The 22879-nt window shown below is 38.8% G+C and overlaps 3 protein-coding genes and 1 long non-coding RNA gene across 6 annotated transcripts in view; 1 reads left to right on the forward strand and 3 right to left on the reverse strand.

Moving 5' to 3' along the window:
- ANKAR (ankyrin and armadillo repeat containing) overlaps window positions 1-3082 on the reverse strand; it is a 66189-nt gene extending 63107 nt beyond the window's left edge. Inside the window, exon 1 of the mRNA XM_077780219.1 lies at window positions 2482-3082. Within this exon, the coding sequence (XP_077636345.1) occupies window positions 2482-3082 (601 nt within the window). The remainder of the gene's footprint in view (window positions 1-2481) is intronic.
- A 5381-nt stretch (window positions 3083-8463) lies between these two features.
- Window positions 8464-11577, reverse strand: ASNSD1 (asparagine synthetase domain containing 1). Of its 2 annotated transcripts, none has more exons than XM_077780241.1 (3): window positions 10027-11577; window positions 9563-9744; window positions 8464-8826 (listed from the first exon to the last, which is right to left on the reverse strand). In XM_077780241.1, exons 1-3 carry the CDS (start codon window positions 11479-11481, stop codon window positions 8541-8543), a joined length of 1923 nt encoding a protein of 640 aa, XP_077636367.1. In that variant the 5' UTR covers window positions 11482-11577; the 3' UTR covers window positions 8464-8540. The 2 variants fall into 2 exon arrangements, with proteins under 2 accessions (XP_077636367.1, XP_077636368.1); XM_077780242.1 differs by having other exon boundaries at window positions 8735-8848.
- ASDURF (ASNSD1 upstream open reading frame) lies at window positions 11498-16016 on the reverse strand. The gene is made up of 4 exons (XM_077780243.1): window positions 15860-16016; window positions 13997-14050; window positions 12444-12519; window positions 11498-11587 (listed from the first exon to the last, which is right to left on the reverse strand). The coding sequence occupies exons 1-4, from the start codon at window positions 15947-15949 to the stop codon at window positions 11517-11519; spliced, it is 291 nt and encodes a 96-aa protein (XP_077636369.1). The 5' UTR covers window positions 15950-16016; the 3' UTR covers window positions 11498-11516.
- A 152-nt stretch (window positions 16017-16168) lies between these two features.
- The window catches only part of LOC144244911 (uncharacterized), a 51042-nt gene continuing 44331 nt past the window's right edge, over window positions 16169-22879 (forward strand). For both annotated transcript variants that reach the window (XR_013339112.1, XR_013339113.1), the window contains exon 1: window positions 16169-16273. This is a non-coding gene — a long non-coding RNA (uncharacterized LOC144244911). The remainder of the gene's footprint in view (window positions 16274-22879) is intronic.

Below are 22879 nucleotides of genomic sequence, written 5' to 3' on the forward strand. Positions count from 1 at the left end.
ACCACTGTACATAAGCATTATCCTGACTGGACACTTAAGGATAGTCCCACCTGATCAATTGGTGATGGTAGAAAACCCCTCAAGCTGTGTGACACCCCTGTTCCCGTTTAATTACTCATTGATTCAATTCAATTCAATTAATTCAATTTAACAATTATTTGTTGATGCGTACTTTGTGTCAGGAACTATCTTATGCACAAAACATACAGGGATAAACAGGACAGGTAAGGGTCTTTTTTTTCATGGAGCTCATGTGTAAACTTACTGTTTACTTATTCTTGACATCAGACTTATTTTTGTGCCTAAAGTAGAAATAAAAACTCAGTGAATATTTGTAAAATGAATAAATCAAACTAAAGTCCTTTTTGAACATATATATGTATATTTTGTATGTGGATGTATAATTTTTTATTTAGCGATCAATGACAGAGAAGGAAAGAAATAAGAAAACTCCACAAAACTACCTTACTATTAACTGCATTAAATATTCAAATGATCATAATTCTTTAACATTTTACTGAGAAGCAAAGAAACAACAAATTTTGTTTTCCAGGTATTTGCTTTAGTGGCCAGATTTATATTGACAAATTAAAGTCTTTTTCAGGTAATTTTCTCCCCAATTACATGTACAATTCAGATAAGAAGTGGTTCCTTTCCACCTGATATACCATTAAAAGCTTCTGTTATTAGCTCTATTTAGCCAAGGGAAATCTGGCTAATTAGGGGAGAATATTAATTATTTTCTTGCTTAGTAAGGTTATGCAGAGCCTTATTGCCATAATAAGATTATGTATAAAAATACACTGAATAAAGTTTGAAAATCTTATATTTTGAATATCAACCCTATCAAGTGTAGCCAATTTACATGCAATACACAAATCAACAGATTTGTTCTCAGAATAGTCAAGAAAGGAGGCGCCTGAGTGACATTTATTCCTGAAGAACAAATTGTCATCCTTTTTCAGTTTCCAAGGAGATTAAAATCTATTGCTGTGCTCTTTCCTCCACTCAAGCAAAATTCAAATACATTTTTAACCGAATTGAGACTTCTTGTTAAGCCTGTGCCCACAAACTGGAAATCTAGTTAGAAAATGATTAGATATATTTAATCAGTGAAAGCAATTGGGAATACTGTCTGGAGCACACATTTTCCATTTTACTCCCCATTCCATTTGGTCTGCTACAAAGGAACTTACAGGAATTTTTTTAAGCACAAGAAAAAATTTACATATGCTGAGGAGATGCATGAGGATTTAGTGGTGCGTATTGTGAATATACAGGCTTTAGAGAAATATGGCCTAAGAAGGAAGGAATTTCTTTTTAGACATTTTATTTTTAAAAATTTTTTTTACATTTATTTAGTTTTGAGAGACAGAAAGAGACAGAGCTCAAGTGGGAGTGGGCCAGAGAGAGAAGGAGACACAGAATCTGAAGCAGGCTCCAAGCTCCAAGCTGTCAGCACAGAGACCAAGGCGGGGCTCGAACTCACACCCTGTGAGATTATGACTGGAGTCAAAGTCAGAGGCTTAACCTACTGAACCACCCAGGTGCCCCCTAGAAGGAAGGAATTTAAGGGGTACCTGGGTGGCTCAGTTGGGTAAGAGTCCAACCTTGGTTCAGCTCATGATCTCAAGGTTCCTGAGCTAACAGCTCAGAGCCTGGAACATACTTAGAACTCTGTCTCCCTCTCTCTTTGTCCTTCTCTCCCTCACCTCCCCTGCTTTAAAAATAAACATTTAAAAAAATAAAAAAAAAGCAGGAATTTAAAAATTAGGTGAACAAGAATACTTTCTAAACCAAATGCTACTAAAATACGAAAGCTTAGATCATTGATGCACATTGATCCTTAACTTCAATTCTCATATCATTCATTTTTGAGGCTTATAAAAATGGCATTGTAGATGACTAGCCAAACTGGCAATCATTTTGTTTTCAAGTTCAGATATTTTTCTCATTGCACTCCAATTCTACTCTTGACTCTATTACTTATAGTTTCCTACTTAGGCTGTGTGAGAAAAGGTATAAACTGAAAACTCTCCATCAAGTATTTGAAATCTGATCTGTTCTGCAGAAGTTGGAGATTCAGATGAAAGAGGCAAGACTTAAACATAATTTTTGGTGCCATTAGAAAAAAATTGAAAGTTTTAGTGAGAAGATTCTTAAGAAATGTGACTGCGGTGCCTGGGTGGCTCAGTCGGTTAAGTGTGCAACATTGGCTCAGGTCATGATCTCGCAGTTTGAGGGTTTGAGCCCTGCCTCAGGCTCTGTGCTGACAGCTCAGAGCCTGGAGCCTGCTTCGGATTCTGTGGTCTCCCTCTCTCTCTGCCTCTTCCCTGCTCATGTTCTGTCTCTCAAAAATAAACATTAATAAAAAAAAAAAGAAAGAAATATGACTAAATACGTAAAACTGAGCCAAAGATAAATTACTCCTAAATTAAGATGATGGCTTCCAGTAAAATAAAACATATTAAATTCTCTTACCTGCCGCACTAAACTCTGCAAAAGCATCTTTATTTGTTTGAGGCTTACCATCTGGATCAATGTCCATGATAGTACGCCACAGTTCAGAGAATCTGGCTCGTTTCTCTTTGGGCATGTATATTCCATGCCACAGTGCTTTCAGCATATAGTCGATGTTGATCAGAATTTGCCCAATTCTGGTGTCATAATAAGCTGGTGGTAATTGACAAGAAGAACTCTGATCATAATTAGCTTCTAAACTGATTGAGGGAATTTGATTAAAGCAATAAATTCCAACAGCCAACTCCCTTATAATTTGATGAACTTCTCTATAGTCTAAGAGGGCAACAGGGTCCACAGGAGTCAGCAGGATTGCAGTGGAGAAACCGACATTATTGATCTGACTCATGATTCCACATGGGATGTCCACCTGAGAGCGGACATCGTCTTTGACAGACAACCAGCTGACCAGGGCAGTAGTTAGCAACTCTTGTACTTCACTCCGATCATATTTTTCAAAAAAAACGGAAGCATTTCTCTGTACGGCTAAGTTTTCCAGGTAGGTTTCTTCATCTTGAATTTGATCAAACCTTGGTAATCCTTTTTTGGGCAATCTTAACATTTCTAATTAATTGTAGGTGTGTAGGTGTCCTTTTTGAAGTTTCTGGAATGACTAAAAAAAAAAGACAGGCAGTGAAATGTGTCATGGTAATGAAGCTGGAAGTCTCAAGAAAGAAATCTGCACCTTTATCTTTATTAGGTTGTTTCGTGATCAACCATTACATTTTCAATCTTTTTTAAATAATATTTTTAACAATTGAGGTATAATTGTCATATAACATTATATTTGAGGTCTACAGCACGATTCAGTATTTGTATATATTTGAAATGATCACAATAAGTCTAGCTAACATCATCACCATACATAGATACAAAATTGTTTTTTCCTGATACCTACTTTTAAGATTTAGTGTCTCAACAACTTTTCAAATACACAATGCAGTATTAACGTATTTGTCATGCTGTACATTACATCCCCATGATTTACTTATTTTATAATTGGAGGTTTCTACAATTGACTCCCTTCGACTGTCACCTACCCCCCAACCCTCCTCTGGCAACCACCAATCTGTTCCCTGTATTTATGAGCTTGTGTGTGTGTGTTTTTAATTCTACATATAAGTCAGATCATATAGTATTTGTCTTTCTGTCTTATTTCATTTAGCATAATGCCTAAAGGTCCATCTATGTTATTGCAAATAGCAAGATTTCATTCTTTTTAATGGCTGAATATTCCATTGTATACATTTCCTGCACTTTCTTTATCCATTCATCTATTAATGGATACTTAGGTTGTCTCCATATCTGGACTATTGTAAATAATGCTGCAATGCAAATGAGGGTGCATAATATCATTTTGAGTTAGTGTTTTTATTTTCTTCAGTTAAATACCCAGAGGTAGAATTGCTGTGTCATATGGTATTTCTATTACAATTTTCAATCTTAAAATAATTGCAGCATAAGTAAGTTGAAATTTGAGTTAAAACAAAATAGTAAAACCCTTAACATTGGGGCACCTGGGTGGCTCAGTCAGTTAAGCATCCTACTTTTGATTTCCGTTCAGGTCATGATCTCGTGGTTCAGGAGACTGAACCCCGTGTAGGGCTCTGTGCGGTCAGAGCAGAGCTTGCTTGGGATTCTCTCTCTCTGTCTCTCTGCCCCTTCCTGCTCATTCTCTCTCTCTCTCTCTCAAAATAAATAAACAAAAAAACCACCTTTAACATTAATTGTGTTCTGCTTTTCAAAAGAAGTCAAAAGGCACTAAGAGGTATGTCAAAAAGAGTTGATAGAGAAGCTACTGTTGCACACCTATTCCTTTTTCTGGGGAGAAGCTTTTTTGCATATGTTTATTTTGTTTGCATTTTTTTTTAACGCAAGAAAATAAAGACCTGCTTAAAAGAAAAGACAAGAAGAGCTTGCCTAACTCTGTTTTTTGTTTTTTTTTTTAGTGTGTGTGTGTGTGTGTGTGTTTTAATTTCTAGGAGAGAGAGAGAGAGAGACAGCGTGAGCAGGGGAGGGTCAGAGAGAGAGGGAGTCACAGACTGAAACAGGCTCCAGGCTCTGAGCTGGCACTCAGCACAGAGCCCGACGCGGGGCCCGAACCCACGAACCGCGAGATCATGACCTAAGCAAAAGTCGGACGCTTAACCGACTAAGCCACCCAGGCGCCCCTTAACTGCCTGTTTCTATGTAACTTAATGCCTTTCTGTTCCTGGAAAAATAATGATCATAAGCACTGTTTTTTGAGTATCTACTATTTGCTCAGTTCTTTATACACATTATTTTATTTATTTCATTTAATTGGCCCTTCTTATAGTGTGATTCTCAACATTTAGCCTGCATCGAAACCACTAGGGCTTGTTAAAACAGGTTGCTAGACCCTGCTGTAGAATTTCTGATTCAGTCGTTTGGAGTGAGCCAGGGAATCTGCATTTCTGAAAGGTTAGAGATGATGCTGGTACTGCTAATTCGGGCAGGACACCTGGAGAACCCAGCTCTTTGAGATAGGTGTGGTATCCCCACTCGGTGGACGCAGAAATGGGGCCTAGGAAGGTTACAGAATGTGCCTATAGTTTCACACCTTCGGAATTAGAACCAGCCCAGGTTTGTCCAAGACCTATGTCCCCAAAGACACGAGAAAAAGGCAAGAACAAGGGAAGGGAAGAAACCTACTTTGAAATGATTATTTTCTTGTCCAGGCGAGGGAGGCTGTGTCCACACTGGCCCCCAGAATATTCCTGGAGGCCAGGGACAGTGGTTGTCTCAAATGGCTTCTCGCTGGGCCAGGATCCACCGTCAGGAGCTCTGCGTGGGCAAGAACAAGGGGGAGCCTCTGCAGGTGGGATCTGAGAGGGACTCTCCGCTTGGCGCACTCTGTCGACCCTTCTGGGAGTCCCTGCCTCTAACCGGAGCCTGCTTCGTGGCAGCCGTTAGTCCTGGGGCGAGGATAGCCCGGCCGCGCCGCAAGGGGGCGCCCCTGCCCGCCCGCGCGGAAGGCCCTCGCCCGCTTGGCAGTCACCAGGCACTGCTGAAACTTCCCATACAGGTGTCCCTGCCCCTCCCTTCTTTAAAACTCAGTCCCGCTGCGTGTTCTGGGCACAGTGCTTCCCCATTACTTTTTACTTTCACGATTTGTGTCTATGAAAACACAAAACCAGAGTGGCAGAGATGAAGGCTCCAGGCCCCAAAGCAGTCCTGAGTTGGAATCCTACCTCCGTCGGCATTCTTTCAGTCAGCAAATATTTATGGAACGTTTATTATGCGCCAGGCACTATGCCAGGAGTTAGAGACCGTGGAGGCCAGGACAGACACACAACCTCAAGGAGCTTACAGTTACACAGATAATCATAGAAGTATATTCAAACAGGGTGATAAATGTGAGATGTAATGACAGCACACGAAGGAAGGGTAACCAAGACCAGGGACTTGGAAGGGCTGCCCATTGGAAGTTTTATTTTAAGCTGAGCCTGGAAGATAGAAAAGAGCTATCCAACCATAGTTGGAGAAATGGGGAACAGATATGGGGAACAACAGGCGATGAGGAATCCAGTTGAGAATAAAGTTGAACTTTTTGAGAAACCAAATAAAATCTTGGTTAAAGGACTAGAGAGACATGGGCACAAAACTAGGCCATAGAAGCAGGTGAAGGCCAGATCCCCCCAGGTTGCTGAGTCGATGATCCCAAGCTTCACTGTATAAGTAGTCTGGATTGGTGACAGTAGACACTAGGTAGAGACTAGTGTGGTAGCAGTGGAGATGCAGCACTGTGAGTGGATTCGAGAGATAATGAAGTGACAACAGTTTGAATGAGGGTGGAGTGTTCAAAAAGAGAGTGATTGTCCAGGTGGCACCCAAATTTCTGTCAGGAGAAATGGGGAGTCAGGGCAAGATTAAGAGCAGCTGTGGACACACTGACCTTGATGTATCTGTAAGAGAACCCGAGTAGAGATGCCACATATGCTGCAGGTATATAGGTCTGGGATTACAATGGCAGTCTGGGTACATGCGTACATTTGGGCAGGCTTACGGTGATGAGAGCCAAGGGAGTGGCTGAAATTACCAAGGGAAAGAACTGAGAAAAAAAGTTCAGAACCTAGGATGGGAGACCTGAGAAATTCCATAGCTGAAGTTTGGGTGGAGAGGATGGAGTCAGCAAAACACACAGAGAGACAGTGGTCATGAAAACCACGATTCATTACAGAAACCAAGAGAAGTGTTTTGTGAATAAGAGAATGCCCAATTCCATTGGCTGTTGCTGCTACCTCAAGGGGGATAACGTAAACTTTTCCATGGAATTTGCCAACATGGAAGTTTTAATGACGTTTGGGGGCAGAATTTCTTAGTCCAAACATGTCATTATTTCAGCTGCTATGAAGGTAGTATTAAAAATTTATGATTGCTGTTCCAGGGCAGGGGATGTAAAAAAGTCACTGCTTCTTTAAGAGATTTGCATGTTTGCACTTATGAACAATATATGTAAATTCTTCGACTTAAAAAGTTTTTTTGCTCAGGTACCTAGATGGTTTGTTCCAATGGTCTCAAATCTTGGGAAAAAATGTTTAAACACTAACCCAGAACTTCATCCCAAGTTTGTGGAATTAAGATGTTAAGAAGGTTCTAAAAAGAAATCAGGCCCTCTGGAGAATAAACAAAACACCTACACACAATTATTCTGCTGGAGATGACCTGGAAATTCCCTACAGATTCAACTGTATTAATACATGTGAAGCTCATAAAGTAGTGTCTGCTTACAAGTAGTGTCATCACAATATAAATGATAGATGTTTTTAGTGTTGAGCTATATTGTTATTATAAAAAATTATTGCTATATTCAAATCTAGGCTGCTGGGCAAACCTCTTAATTTATCTACTCCTGGTAAGAGCAATGTCAGTTTGGTGCTCAGGACCACATAGATACTAGAAATTGTCTGCCTTCAGGCAAAGGGATGAGAGTCATTGAAGTAATATCTAAATATGGTTTGGACATTGCATTTACCAGGGGATAAATTCAGGGAATGTGAGTCTCCAACAGGTTCTGTTTGTCAGTATCCTAAAACTGCCTTCCCACTAAGGTCAAAAGAATCAAAGTACTATGTCCAGATCCAGAAAGGGTGTCAGCCCTAATTGGCCATAGACCCCGGTGACCTTGGTATGGTGGTCATAACTGAGTAATGTGGGTGGATCTTAGGCTGGAGTGGAGCTGAAAAGGTGGAGAGGGTGTAGAATGGATGGGAGGCGAGAGAATGTAAACAGATGAAAATACAGAACCAAGTAAGTGCATTTAAAATTGGTCAGACCAGAACACTTTAAACATTGATAGGAAGGATCCTACAGAAAAGGGGCTGACCAGACAGGCATGGGTCGGGGTACAGAAAACAGGTGGAGGTACAACCTTTTGATGGGTGGATGGACACATTTCCCTTCCTAGAAGGGATGAAGTTCTGATGTTGGAAAGTGGAGGCATTTCTTGTCTTGATGATCTGTGAAAAGTTCAGGTCATGAGCTGAGAATGGGGCAAAGAAAGGGAGGCTATAGATGTGTGGGACAGGAGAATGCTTACAAGAGTCAGAAGTTCTGAGTGAGAAAGTGAGCTGCCTAAAGAGATGTACTAAATATTGCTCAGGAGTGTGAACCTCAAGCAAATTGCTTTGTTTCTCTAAACCGTAGTTCTCTCTTCTGTTTAAACCAGGCCCCTGATGACAATAACAAATTGAGTTATTTCTGGGTGTAGCCACCATGACAAGAGTCAGTAAAAGCTGCCTTCTTTTAGTGTTGCTGGTGGGACATTACCATGTAAGAGCTCAAAGCAATGTTGGTGTCAAAGTTTAAAACATGCCAGCTGTTCTTTCAAGTATTGTCTTTTCCTCCAGTGTCAACTAACCTGGTTATATTAAGCTATATAGTTAAACACAAATTCATGTAATGAAACTTAAAACCACTGCATTATATAATAAAAAGGCAGCAGAGTGTTTTATTTTTACACAGTCATCATTCAGTAAATGCTGTTACATTGTGCAATACTACGTTTTAATCTCCTTTTCAATAGAAAGGTTTTCTAAGGAAATGACCTGGAGCCTTTCACATTTATCAGATGCCTTTTCATTATTCTTTTCCATTTTTGCAATTCTGGATCCAAACTGCATGGCCCGTTTTGGCAGAACAGCAGAGGTTGTTAAGCCAAGTTCCACGGCTGCAAGACGCAAAATTAGTTTTTCACCGATTCCACGGGGCAAAGTTAAGTTTGCCTTCTCCCAAACTGGGAGGGAATTTAGAAAGGAGACGACATTTTCATCCAGGAAAGGAAATCTAAAATAAATAAATATAACCACTGTAAAAAAAATAAAACCAATTTGTTATGATTATTTCTTTTGTGTTTTATTCAATGTTAAAATTTATAGCATCAAATTACTTTTGATGGCACTGTTTTTCTCAATTAAAAATATTCTGGTTATTTACACAATTTCACAACTAAAATTTAATCACACTGACAAATATTTCATGTGACTAATTTTAATACATATGCTACAAAATAAATAAATTTTGCCTCAAAAATAAATATATTAAGCCCATGGTAAGAAATAATCTCAAATTGTTTCACAAGGAATCTTTAGGGACGCCTAAAAGATGTGGAGGTAGGGCTTATGTTCTTGCTGGCAGGAAAGTTAACATTTATAACAAACTAAACCCATTAAATACCTTCTCTCAGCATTTCACTACCTCAGTTTTATAGTCTTGTTCATTGTGGTACTGACAACAATCATGCCATTGTATTATCTTTGAAAATTACTAAAAAGACATTCCTTAGAGAATGAGAGAATGAGCTCCGGACAAGTGCTCTTCTGATCCTTCCCCATTCTCCCTCTGATGATGTTTGTAATAATATAAAGCCAAGCTATTATTGTTGCTACTGTTATTCATTTGAATGGTCTCCAAAGAAAAGGAACTTAAAAATCTCCTTTTACAGGCTAATGTGTTTTTTTTTTTTTTTTTTTTTTACAGAATTTCCAAAATTTCCCATAACAGCTTAGATAATCAGAATTACCTTGCTTCTTTTCCATGATCACCAATAACCCTGTCATCACGACCAAGATTTCTAGAAGAAATTCGACCCAGTTCCATCTCGATTTCCTTATTTAATCCCTCCAATCCGTGGGTCTGAAAGCGGACACGGTGACGAGAATAACCTGCAAGTTGTTCATCAGCACCAATTCCAGTAAGAACCACCTGTGATGGTTTACAGAAATACATCTTTATGATATATGATAAAGAAAGTAAGACACAAGCAAAGCTTAAAAAATTATAATTTCAAAAGTAATATTTTCAGACAAAAAACACAAGGCAAGTCATAAAATAGTAAAATATGCCCAATTTTTAAAAAAGTCTTCTATGCTGCATTGTAGTTTACATGCAATTAAAATATGCTATGTCCTTGCAATCTAAATGCTAATAGTTTAAAGGGTAAAACTGGGTCTCAGAAATTCTTTGAGCAGACATTCTGTACCATACCTTTGCACTGCTCTGATAGGATTTTGCTTCGTCCTGGGTCACTAACCAACCAGTGCCTCTAGAAGCAAACCAGACTGCGCAGCCAATGCTATCGTCCAACACTGTATCCAAAGGCTGAACCAACTGGCATATTCGAGTTCTTCTGAATTCTTGCAGTTCCTCCAGAGAAACATTAATTTCAACAAAATTCCAAATCCGGGAAGGGTTGACAGCGTGGAGTTCCTTCAGTCCTGCTCTTCCTGTGATGCGATCTGGTACACTAAATTGTTTACCATGGTCACCAGCAGCAGCATTTTTAGAGGATTCTTCAGAAGGCAGTTCACAATAATTTTTCTGTTTTTTCCTCTTTTTGTTAAAACCAGTCAGCATGGTCTTCTCTTTAGTCATGAATGCCACATTAAGAAGATCAATTGGCTCATCTAAAGGTACATGATGGTCAGCAAGGGTCGCAATAACCATGGAATCAATACCCCCAGAAAAGAGGACTGCAACATTTGCTTTCCTCTCACCAGTTTTTAAAACCTCACTCGGTGTCAGGTTTTCATCCCTAGGTAAACATAAGACACGTCTCTTCACTGCGATACTAAGGACATCAATGAACTGCTGAACGACTTCCTTCATGTGTCCATCAGTGAGAAATACCTGAAGCGTCTCCCTTGCAGGCGGGACACTAGCAATGTTACGGCAATGGATCTCCAATGGAGCTTGTGGCAACGTCATGTTTAAAGGAACAACAGGTTCTTTAAGATACAGTTCGGCTTCATTTGCTACCACTGATACAAACATTGGCAAGTCTGCTGAAATCTGAGTCAGGCTATTAACACATTCTTTCATAACATTCTCCCTAGAAACACATTTCCAAGGGTACAATTTTAAAACTACACATTTGGAAATGGAAGGAGACTTGAGATCAATTCTAAAAATTCCAGATGCTGGAACTTCTTGCCACTGTTTGGCCACTCCGGATGTTTGGACACCGACTGAAGAGAGGCAGAAACTCTTGCCCAAGTTACTAAAATGCCAAAGCAAGCTACGGCGACCAAAAAAATCCCTACCAAACCATAAATGATGACTACATGCTTGGTAATATATAAAAGACCAAGGACCTTGGACTTCTGAGAAGAGGGACAAAATATCAGATTCAGTCTTACAAGAGGAAAGATAATTAAACATTACTTGAGTATCATTTTCTTCAGCTTCAACCTTTATACCACTAAAGACTTCTCCATTCCACAGGAACACATTGCCTCTTTCATCTTCCACAGGCTGGGCAGTCAAAACACCTCTTAGGTGAAGGACATGACCAGAAAATAAACACTGGTAGCTAACATCAGACTTTAACAACTGTTTAGTACTACTGGGTCCCCGTCGGTTAAGATTATACAGTAAGTCCTCTTTCAAATCTTTGCTGAAATGCTCAACAGAAAAGCTTACAGAACAACAAATGCCACACATTGTTATGTGAAATCAAGTCATTTCTTGATAAAACGTTATTTCTTGATTTTGGTCTTCTCTGAGTTTTCTATTTCTTGGTATTCTTTTTTCAGTTCATCCAATATATCTGTGGGGGGAGGGGAGAAGGCATATCAAGTAAATAAAAATTCTTGGACCTTCACCCAGTAATTCATAGAGCAACATAGGCTATTTACCAAGATCAAAGCACTTGAGTATATGCAATGTGCTAGTGTCAATAATCATTTACAACAGGCTTCTGATGACAATGTTTATCCTTTAAGAAAATAATTTCTATTTATTAAATGCGTACTTTGGCCTAGGCACTGGACTATGAACTTTATATGTCCCTTCCTATTTATTTTTTTAATTAAAAAATTTTTTAATGTTTTTTATTTATTTTTGAGAGAGTGAAAGAGAGAGAGAGTGGGAGAAGGGCAGAGAGACAGGAAGAGGGAGACACAGAATCAGAAGCAGACTCCAGGCTCCAAGCTGTCAGCACAGAGCCCAACATGGGGTCGAACTCAGGAGCTGTGAGATCATGACCTGAGCCAAAGTTGGATGCTTAACATATTGAGCCACCCAGGCTCTCCTTTCCCTTCCTGTTTAACCCACAAAACTTTTGAGTCTCAAAGTAATTCACTCAAAGTCATAAAAAGAGAAAGTTGTAGAAAATTTTCATACCTAGATCTATGTAAAATTCTAAAGCACATAATAATTATAGCTTTCTAACACATCTTATATATCTTTATTTCACTTTCACTGTAGACTCATAGTTGGAAGGCTAACTTGAAGAAAACCAAACCAAAGCATTAATTATCACACATATATACCACCATCCAATCTTCAGATATAAATTTAAACATTCAGATAGACAACATAATTTAGGCACTACTATTAATCTCTACAGAAAGCCTAGGAAAGATTTTCCATGCATTTCTATATAATATGCCAAAAAAACTTACTTTTGCTTTCAGAAAGCATTTCTGTTCGGTCTGCAAGAAAGAATATGTTGCTGTTCTGTTGCTGCCTATACACTTTCTGCAAAACATAATTTAGGCTAATATTATGATTTGATCTAAAAAGTGTATGTCGAAACTCTGAACCCTTTTGTTATGTGTTCTTGAACTTCAGTAACATATATTCAAAACAATACCTTAGCAAAATACAGGTAAACAAAAATCACCCATTATTACACCATCTAGAAATTGCTACCATTAACAGTGACATGAAATGTTTTTTCTGTATATACCATATTAGATTTCTTGAACAAAAAAAGGCTTATTATAAGTACAGATTTATTGTTTGCTTTTATCAAGGAACAACATGTTGGGAACAGTTTTTGTTATCAATAAGCATTCTTTTACACATTACTGTACAGGTGTACCATTACAGTTTACTTGGTAAGTCTTTATGTTTTAGACATTTAAGGTATAACCAACTTTATAAATCAAAGTTGTAATGAATTTCTTTGTAACTAAATCTTTGTATACTTCTATGATTCACAAGTATCAATTCCTATAAGGGGAACTGCTCAGTCAAAATGCTACATAGTTTTAATGCTTTGATATATTCTGCCAACCTCCCCTCTAGAAAGTTTGTATCAGTTGTGCCTTAAGTTCTAAATTTCCCTGAGTGACAAGATCAAAAATGGCTAACCAAGCTGTTAGTATCAAATGTTTCAAAGGGCTCAAAATAATTTCTTCCTGAACTTTAAAATATAAATTTTGACAGTATTACTACACACAAAGCAGTAGCTTGCTTGTTTATAGATACATTAATGGAAATATCATTAAATAACTATGTTAAATATTTGGCGGATTTGTGTAAAAAATTTTGGGGAAGAGGGAAGTAATTTATCCTTTTTGTTTTTCAACAATTATCCACATTCACTTAAAGGTATAGTCTCCTTTCTTATTATAATATATATATTATATACGTTATATATATTAATATATATATTTTACATTTATTTATTAAGAGACAGCACAAATGGGGGAAGGGCAGAGAGAGAAGGAGCTACAGAATCTGAAGCAGGCTCCAGGCTCTGAGCAAGCTGTCAGCACAGACCTGATGCGGGGCCTGGGCCCACAAACCATAAGGTCATGACCCGAGCTGAAGTTAGATGCCCTACCGACAGAGCCAGCCAAGCGCCCCTCCTTTCTTATTTTAGGTTTATTTATTTCAAAAGAAAACACCAAATTCAAGAATAAAATAAATACCATTAGTGATTATAACTCCAAGTTATCACTGTATAATTAGCATCATTTGGTTCAAAGGTAATGTGAATTGTATCTGATGAGAAAAAATATTATCAACTATAACTAACATATAAGTATCTACGTATGTGTACAAAATCTTGGATACTTTTTACTTTCGCAATGTAACTAAAAACAATGCTAAAATCTTGCAAATCTTAATGAAAATTTAAATCTTAAGATAGAATTCTTATAACTTTAGTATATAGTTAATACAATCAAATTCCCACATACAATTCGGAATTACTCTAATAACTCACCCTGTTCTTCTTCAGATTAGAAAGTTCATCCACAACAATTTTTTGTTCTTTAATCTATTGAAATAAAGAAAAATTCTTAAATCAGAGGCTATCAAGTATGTTCAATTGAGGGCCCTTTAAAATTGGAGATGGGATAAGAGATTATAATTAACTGACTATCCAGATGGGCAGTCTGTGAATGTATAGATTCCTTCCAACAGCAGTGTGTGAGGGTCCTGTAGGGGAAAAGTTGAAAGAGGAAACTGATTACACTTGGTAGGTGTTAGAAAGCCCTTGAGCCCAGAGGGTTTGGCGTTGGTAACCAGCATTCCTGCAAGGGCCAGAGTTTCTAAACCAAGTTTGCACCTTTTATTTAAAATAGACAATATGCACCAAAAGTATTTTTAATGACGTCTTTTAAGTTATGTTTTAATTTTTTTTATAAATAGCAAATGTCATGAGGGATATGCTACTTTTCTTCCCTCTCAAATATCAATGGTTTCCACGATTCATGTATAAATAGTACAGCCACACATCACACATGCAGAACAAACACACAGTACTAAATGCCCTACCTGGGACTGTAAGGCATTATCACTTTCCATCTTGACTTTATTCCCCTTTACATTTCAAAGCCTAACACAGTGCCGGCACTGTTGAACTAGGCCTCACTTTTTATTAGTTGGCAGGGAAACAACTAGGTGGAAGTGAATTTCTAACTCTTTTCAGTAAGGGCAATTATGCTGTGAACGTGACTGATTACATTGTGTCATCAGTGCCTCTAAAAGCTGGTTTTATTATTTTTTTATTATAGTTGTCAAGTTGGTTTCCATATTAACACCTAGTGCTCATCCAAAAAAGTTAAAAGCAGGTTTTATAAACCCTGTCCGACCTCACACACCTCAGAGATCTGTCACACATCAGTATAAATGGCTTGCTATGGTAGTAATTGGAGCAGGTTGTATGTGGTTTGGAGGTTCACTCCCTATGGGTGTGTACCCTTCTGTCTCTCCAGTCTGTGCAGTAATTGGCTAGATTTGAGTTGAATTCCAAGACCAAATTTGTATAACTTTCAGATCTGCATTTGAAGTGGTTCTCCTTTTATTTTAGGAATGACAGGTACATTATACATGTATACATTCTACCTTTCACTTTACTTCAAACAAGGAAAGGGAGACAGACTAGTGACTCGTCCAAGATGTTACTGATAGTTTAGGACAAAACTAAAGTAAAATCTAGGACCTCTAATACCTGAATGGCTATAACCATTCCCATCTCCAGTGTATTTTTAAAGGTTTTGTTCGTTTATGGCAGTTCAAATATACATTGCTACCCCCACCCCTTTTGGGGGGTAGAACAGTTATCATCAGATACGTGTTTTAGGATCATTGCTCTAGCTAGAGTGGAGAATAGATTGGAAGAAGGTAAGGACGGATAAGGAGAGAATGGTTAGGAAACCAACGGAAGATTCCTAATGGTAGATAAAAATGGCTGGTTTAGGATGGTGAGTGTACACTGTGATGAAGGGATTTATTTGAAATGAACTTCAGAAGTAGAACTGGTAGGGGATAGACTTTAAGGATGGCTTCCAGGTTATTGGCATGGACAACTGAATGGATAGTGGTGACATTTTCTGAGACGGAAAACGCCGTAGCGGATCTGGGACGGGCAGTATTTCTAACAATTTACAAAGAGTAGAGACAAAAGACCCCAACCAAACCTCTGTCCCGCTGACATAGGGGTCTAATCTTGGGCCAAATTTCATAGTCTCCCTTTAACTGTGGCTGCCAAGTGCTAAGACTCAGGACAAAGTCGAGGCTGGGCCATGTGCGCGGGAGGCAAGCAGAGCCCAGTCCGGACCTTCGCGACTCATCCTACACTCACCTTGCTGCTAAGATCCTCCTTGTGCGGGGTCGAGTTATCTGCAGAGGACAGCCCAGCGCCGTCCTCGGGTCGAGACCCCCGACTGGGCATCTCCACAGAGCGCGGTGAACCCAAGACACGTAAGCCCACTAACTCCCAATACCCACTAGGCCCCAGATTCAGCGCATGCGCGCTCCCAGCGGCCCCACCCCCTTGCTTTCGCTTTCCCACCAGTCTTACCGACAGCGGCTGCGCATTTACTGGAACGCCTGCGCAAACCGGCTCTGTCGTGGGAGCAGTTGTACGCGTGCGCACAGTTGCTTCGGGAGTTTGTGATCCTGGCTGTGAAATGTGAGCGGTTTCTAAACGGTCCCCTAGCGGATCCCACGTGGAAACGCTCCTGTGCTCTCCACACGGCGTGGAATCCAGTAGATTGTGAGTTATATGCGCCTCCCAGTGGTAAACATAAAGAATAGAAGAGCGGTAAAAATACCGACTTAATATTTATTATCTAGGCAAGGAAGGCTATGAAACTAAGGCATAGATTTAAGAGATAACATTTTTGGCAACGGAACTGTACAGACTTGGTAAAATGTTTGTGAACTTCCTATTAGGATTAAAAGATAAATATAGGATGCCTAGTTAAATATAAATTTTGGATAAGTGAATACATTTTTAGTATAAGTATGTTCCATGCAATATTTGCAGTATCTTACTCCTCTGAGAAAAATTATCCAAACATTGAAAAAAGGCAAGAGATTAAGGGGTGTTCTTTAATATCTTTTCTGAACTTTATTTTCTATGGACTGAGCTATTTTACAATTCTGTAGGAGCAGAGGTTAACTTGTAGATTTTGTGGCAGAGATGCAAATAATTTCTGTCTGATGGATCAGATAATGCCACAGATTGTGACTGATTGTTCTGTACGACGTTAATCAGTTTTGCATCTAACTCTGCAGTTAATAATGATTTATTTATTAATATATGCCTAGTTTAAAAAAAACTGGTTTTTACATCTGTTCCTTCATGGATTGAATAAAATTTTGACATATATTCATATTATACTTGCATGAGAGACATGATTTTGTATATTTGAAAATTATACTTCAATATAGGAACTCTCAAGCTTCTGTGGAAATGCCAACTGATGTGTACTCAACTGAAGGAATGAAACTGTATGGCTAAGGAAGTGCACCTCAGGGCTGTTTAGGTCTAGGCGTATCTTTTATTGACTCAGAGTAAATTCAAAGTGGTTATAGAACTAAGTTTACTGTCTATTTTTCCTTTTTACTGATTTTTAAAATTTTGCTTTTGTTTCTAATTTATGCATGTCTGATAAGTTATTATACATTGGTAGCAGCAGTGATTGGGAATTTGGTTTTATGGTATAACCATTTGAAGATACCTATTGCATGATGGAGATCTAGTCTCTAATAGAAGAGAGATGAAAGAGAATCCAGTTTTTTGGTCTTGTCTTTTGTGAGCTCAAATTAATTAAGAACTTTTTGCCCACTGGGAAATAGAGCTGCTTTTTGAGATCTGGGCTGATGAAGACTGGTATTTCTGTTTTGCCTTCAACCTGGAACCGAGATGTAAAACTGAAGCTATAAGCTTTCTATGTGTCCATGTGTCTGTAATTCAGAACAGCCTTTATATGTTGCTATCTGAGTGTTAAATGTTTTTATGCTTCTGAAGAGTATTAACAAATTCCATTATAATGTCTCTTGTATTAAAGAAATTCTGATTCCATGAAAATTTTAGGATTGTTTGTTCTAGCTCTGTGAAAAATGCTGGTGGTATTTTGATAGGGATACACATTAAATGTGTAGATTGCTTTGAGTAGTATAGACATGTTAACACTATTTGTTCTTCCAATCCATGAGCATGGGATGTTTTTCCATTTTTTTGTATCTTCTTCAGTTTCTTTCCTAGGTGTTCTATACTTTACAAGATACAGAACTTTTACCTCTTAGGTTAGGTTTATTCCTAGGTATCTTGTGGTTTTTGGTGGAATTGTAAACCTTATGGAGTTTGGTGTGATTTCTCTTTCTGCTCCTTCATTATTGGTGTATATAGAAATGCAACAGATTTCTGTATATTGATTTTGTATCCTATGACTTTGCTGAATTTGTGTATCAGTTTTTTGGTGGAGTCTCAGTCAATAGCCAAAGCAGTCTTGAGAAGAAAAGCAAAGCTGGAGGCATCAAATTTGAGACTTCAAGCTACATTATAAAATTATAGTCCTCAAGACGGTATGGTAATGGCACAAAAACAGACACATAGATCAATGGGACAGAATAGAAAACCCAGAAATGGACCCACAACTATATTGTCAACTAATCTTCGACAAAACAGGAAAGAATATCCAATGGAAAAAACACAGTCTCTTCAACAAATGGTGTTGGGAAAAGTTGACAGCTACAGGCAAAAGAATGAAACTGGATTACTTTCTTATACCATACACAAAAATAAATTAATAATAGGTGAAAGGCCTAAGTTTGAGACAGGAAACCATTAAAATCCTCGAGGAGAGCACAGGCAGCAACCTCTCTGACCTTGGCTGTAGCAACTTATTAGACATATCTCTGGAGGCAAGGAATACTAAGCAAAAATGAACTATTGGGACCTCATCAAGATAAAAAGCTTTTGCACAGCAAAAGAAACAATCAACAAAACTAAAAGGCAGTCTACAGAATGGGAGAAGATACTTGCAAATGATATAGCTGATAAAGGGTTAGTATCCAAAATCTATAAAGAACTTATCAAACTAAACACCCAAAAAACAAATAATCCAGTTAAGAAATGAGTGGAAGACATGAACAGACACTTTTCCAAAGAAGACATCCAGATGGCTAACAGATACATGAAAAGATGCTCAACATCACTCACCATCAGAGAAATACAAATCGAAACCATGAGGAGACAGCACTTCACACCTGTCAGAATGGCTAAAATTAACAACATGGGAAACAACAGATGTTCGTAAGGATGTGGAGAAAGGAGAATCCTCTTGAACTGTTGGTAGGAACAGAAACTGGTGCAGCCACTCTGGAAAACAGTATTTAGGTTCCACAAAAAGTGAGAAATAGAACTACCCTATGATTCAGCAATTTCACTACTATGAATTTACCCAAAGGATACAAAATTTTGATTTGAAGGGTCACATGCACCCTCATGTTTATAGCAGCATTATCATCAATAGCCAAATTATGGAAAGAGCCTAAAGGGTATTGACTAATGAATGGATAAAGAAGATACGGCACACACACGTGTACACACACACACTGGAATATTACTCAGCTATCAAAAAAAATGAAATCTTGTCATTTGCAATGACATGGATGGAGGTAGGGTGGGTGTATTAAGCTAAGTGAAATATAAATACCATATGATTTTACTCATGTGGAATTTAAGACATGAAACAGATGTACATAGGGGAAGGGGGAAAAAGAGAGTTTTGAGGGCATATTCACAAGATAATAGTTTTTAAAACTTTTTAATGTTTATTTTTGAGAGAGAGAGAGAGAATGAGTGGGGGAGGTGCAGAGAGAGAGAGGGAGACACAGAATCAGAAGCAGGCTTCAGGCTCTGAGCTGTCAGCACAGAGCCAGATGCGAGGCTTGAACCCACAGGCCATGGGATCATGAGATCATGACGTGAGCCAAAGTAGAATGCTTAACCAAGTGAGCCACCCAGGTGCCCCTGATAATAGTTTAAAATTTTTTTATTACCAAATACTGTATTAATTAAAAACTGAAATTTGGGATTCTTTTAACCCACCTCCTGGCTGATTCTCCAACACCCTTAGGGTTTAATACAGTTGAGATGGTGGAGACCTGGGAACACACCTCTCCTGACACATGAGATATGATTTTAATTCATGCTTGGAGGCAAAAGTAAAGCTTTTCTATAAAGCTGGAGACCAAGCTTTCAGTATATTGGTCTTCTTTGTAGTCCACCTTCTATGGCAGTGGCTGGCAGAGTAGGAGTTCTGGTTCAGGTTTGAGTTTACTCTTTGACTCAATTGTTTCCATACTGAATAGTCAGAAATACTCCTGATTGGTCTATAGCTGCTCAGCCTCTTTTGGTGGTGGGTTGTTGCTTATGGCTCTGCCTGGTTTGGATATTTATGTTTTCTGGTGTGTGTGTGTGTGTGTGTGTTTATTTCTGGGGGCCACTTAAGGTGACATACTACTAAACAAAGTGGAGATAGTCATATTATTATGGTGCTAAACTGTTTTCAAAATTCTTTCACATTTTTTCTTATTTTTTTCTTGTATATCCAGTCATGTCTATTTCCCCCCACAGCTGTTATCATTATTGCATTGCTTTAAATCATACTTTAGGGTTACCTGGCATCATTTGTCTTGCCTGACTGGTTCAGGACTGACCATATGGAGCTCACCATACAACCAGCTAGGCTGTTCTTCCTTCTTTCATTTAAGTCCATTGCTGTCATGTATCTACTTAACAAGATAATTTCATGTTTATTAATGCTATTCTACTCTTCCTCTGATTCTACATTCTTAATATATTTTATTCTGTTTAATAATACATAGTTCACTGTTCACTCTTTTATGACCATGAGGTGTATTACTACCTTGCTCTCCAAGGCTTTGAATGAATAGTTGCCCCAACAACTGTTTTTCTTTGCTTTTTTGGTATATTGTAACACACATTTGTTTCTGGCCACATAAGCCTCCTTTACGTCTCCCAAATGAGGTGTGGAATAGTGCTGTGGTTCCCAAATACCAGGTAGTAGGTGGGTGCCCTTCTAAGTATACAAAGTCACCTGAAAATTTTGTTCAAAGGACAGATATTTCAGTCCTTTCCCTAGATTTACTGAATCAAATCTTTAGGAATGGGATATGGTTGTCTGCTGCATAACATAGTGTTTACCATTTACTCTGTAATCAAAAGGGCTGGGCTTGAATTTAGGCTTATATTTATTAGGTGTGTGACTTTGGCTAAGTAAGTCATTAACCTCTCAAGACTCAGTTTCCTAATCTGTAGAATGGGAATAATAATAGTGCCTAACTCAAAGGGGTTGTTATGAGGATTGAATGAGTTCATGTTTGTCAGGTGTTTAAAATAGTTTAAGGCACATAGTAAGCACTATTTAAGTGTGTATTTAAAGAGTAAGTTAGAAGCTCCTCCAGATGAGTGCCAGGGTGGCTCAGTTGATTGAGTGTCTGACTCTTGATTTTGGTTCAGGTCATGATCCCAGGGCCTCAGGATCAAGATTTTTTTTTCTCTCTCTCTCCTTCTGCCCCTCTCCACTGTTCACATGCTCTTTCCCTCTCTCTCTCAAAAAAAAATAAATAAATAAAAAGAGAAGTTCCCCCAGATGAATTTGACACAGCAAGGTTTATGAACGAATGGATTGGGAAGAACCAGGCTACAAAATGCTTGACCCATTTCTCATTGAAGATAGATCCTGTCTTCTACTTCCAGTGATTTTCAACAGGGCTAAGGCTGGAGGCATTTTTGGTTGTCACAATAAATGGATAATTCTGTTAAGTCTGATGGGGTAGGGCTACTGGAAGCCAATTGAAAGGAGAGAGACTGAGCCACAGACTTTTAAAAAGCCTAGATTAGTGGGCTAACGCGTGGTCTCAGCAAGCAGACAACACCGGATATTACATGGAGGGGGGATTTGGACCAGGCTCTAGAACCAAATAACAAAGACGTAAAATCAAGGAAGAGGTAGTACTGTAATCTAAGTAGGTGTATTGCATCAGGAATTCTGTCAGAAGGTGACAAAGCCTGAGATCTTGGACTGGTGTTTATAAGCAGGGCTCTCGTATCTGGAAGAGGGACTCCTGGGTCTTATCATACAGGCACTTGGGGGAGGAGATAGTGTCTTAGCTTATTAGAAAAGCATACCAGGCTGAGCCTGATCTTGGTTACTTAAGGGAAATGGCCAAGTCTCCCAAGCACTGGGCTGGAGGTGAGTAAACCCTTTCTACCAGAGATAAGATTGGTTCTGCAGCTTAGTTTCAGCTATGGAATGTGGAGATCTGGCACCCTTGGCTCCTACAGCCAACATCACTTTGGGGCTCTTGTGTAGGGCAGGGACTAGAGTAAGACGAAGGAGACACATAGGTGCAAAATTTAAGGATGCACACACTCTAAGGATGCTGCAATGAGAACCTCTTTAGAATTTCTGCTCTAGGTATCTCATACACCTCACTCTGGTCTCAGCCCAGATCTGAACACTTCATTATTGGTTGTATTATCTTACAATTTAGGGGTCAGTGTGGCTTGTGAATGACACCAGTGAACGATGCTTCTTATACTGCCCATGCATCTTTACTTGTCTGACAGTTAAGAAAAAGGTTGATTAAAATTATCTTTGCTTTTTTTCATAACTTCTGTCACATGTTCACCTGCTTTCTCAAAGACTAAGGATATGCTTGGGATGCCTGGGTGGCTCAGTCAGTTGAGCATCGAACTTCAGCTAAGGTCATGATCTCACAGCTCATGAGTTCAAGTTATGTGTCAAAGAGGACATCCAGATGGCCAACAGACACATGAAACAATGCTTAGCATCCCTCCTCATCAGGAAAATACAAATCAAAACCACATTGAGGTACCACTTCACACCAGTCAGAGTGGCTAAAATGAGCAAATAAGAGGACTCTAGATGCTAGTGAGGATGTGGAGAAATGGGCACCCTCCTACACTGTTGGTGGGAATGTAAACTGGTGCAGCCCCTCTGGAAAACAATATGGAGATTCCTCAAAAAATTAACAATAGAACTTCCCTATGACCCAGCAATGGCACTGCTAGGAATTTACCCAAGGGATACAGGAGTGCTGATGCATAGGGGCACATGTACCCCAATGTTCATAGCCAAAATATGGAGGGAGCCTAAGTGTCCATCAACTGATGAATGGATCAAGAAGATGTGGTTTATCTATACAATGGAATACTACATGGCAATGAGAAAGAATGAAATTTGGCCATGTGTAGCAACATGGATGGAACTTGAGGGTGTTATGCTGAGCAAAATGAGTCAGGCGGAGAAGGACAGATACC

The sequence above is a fragment of the Crocuta crocuta genome, unplaced genomic scaffold (assembly GCF_008692635.1).
Source record: "Crocuta crocuta isolate KB4526 unplaced genomic scaffold, BGI_CrCroc_1.0 scaffold38, whole genome shotgun sequence".
In the NCBI taxonomy this organism is placed as follows: Eukaryota; Metazoa; Chordata; class Mammalia; order Carnivora; family Hyaenidae; genus Crocuta; species Crocuta crocuta.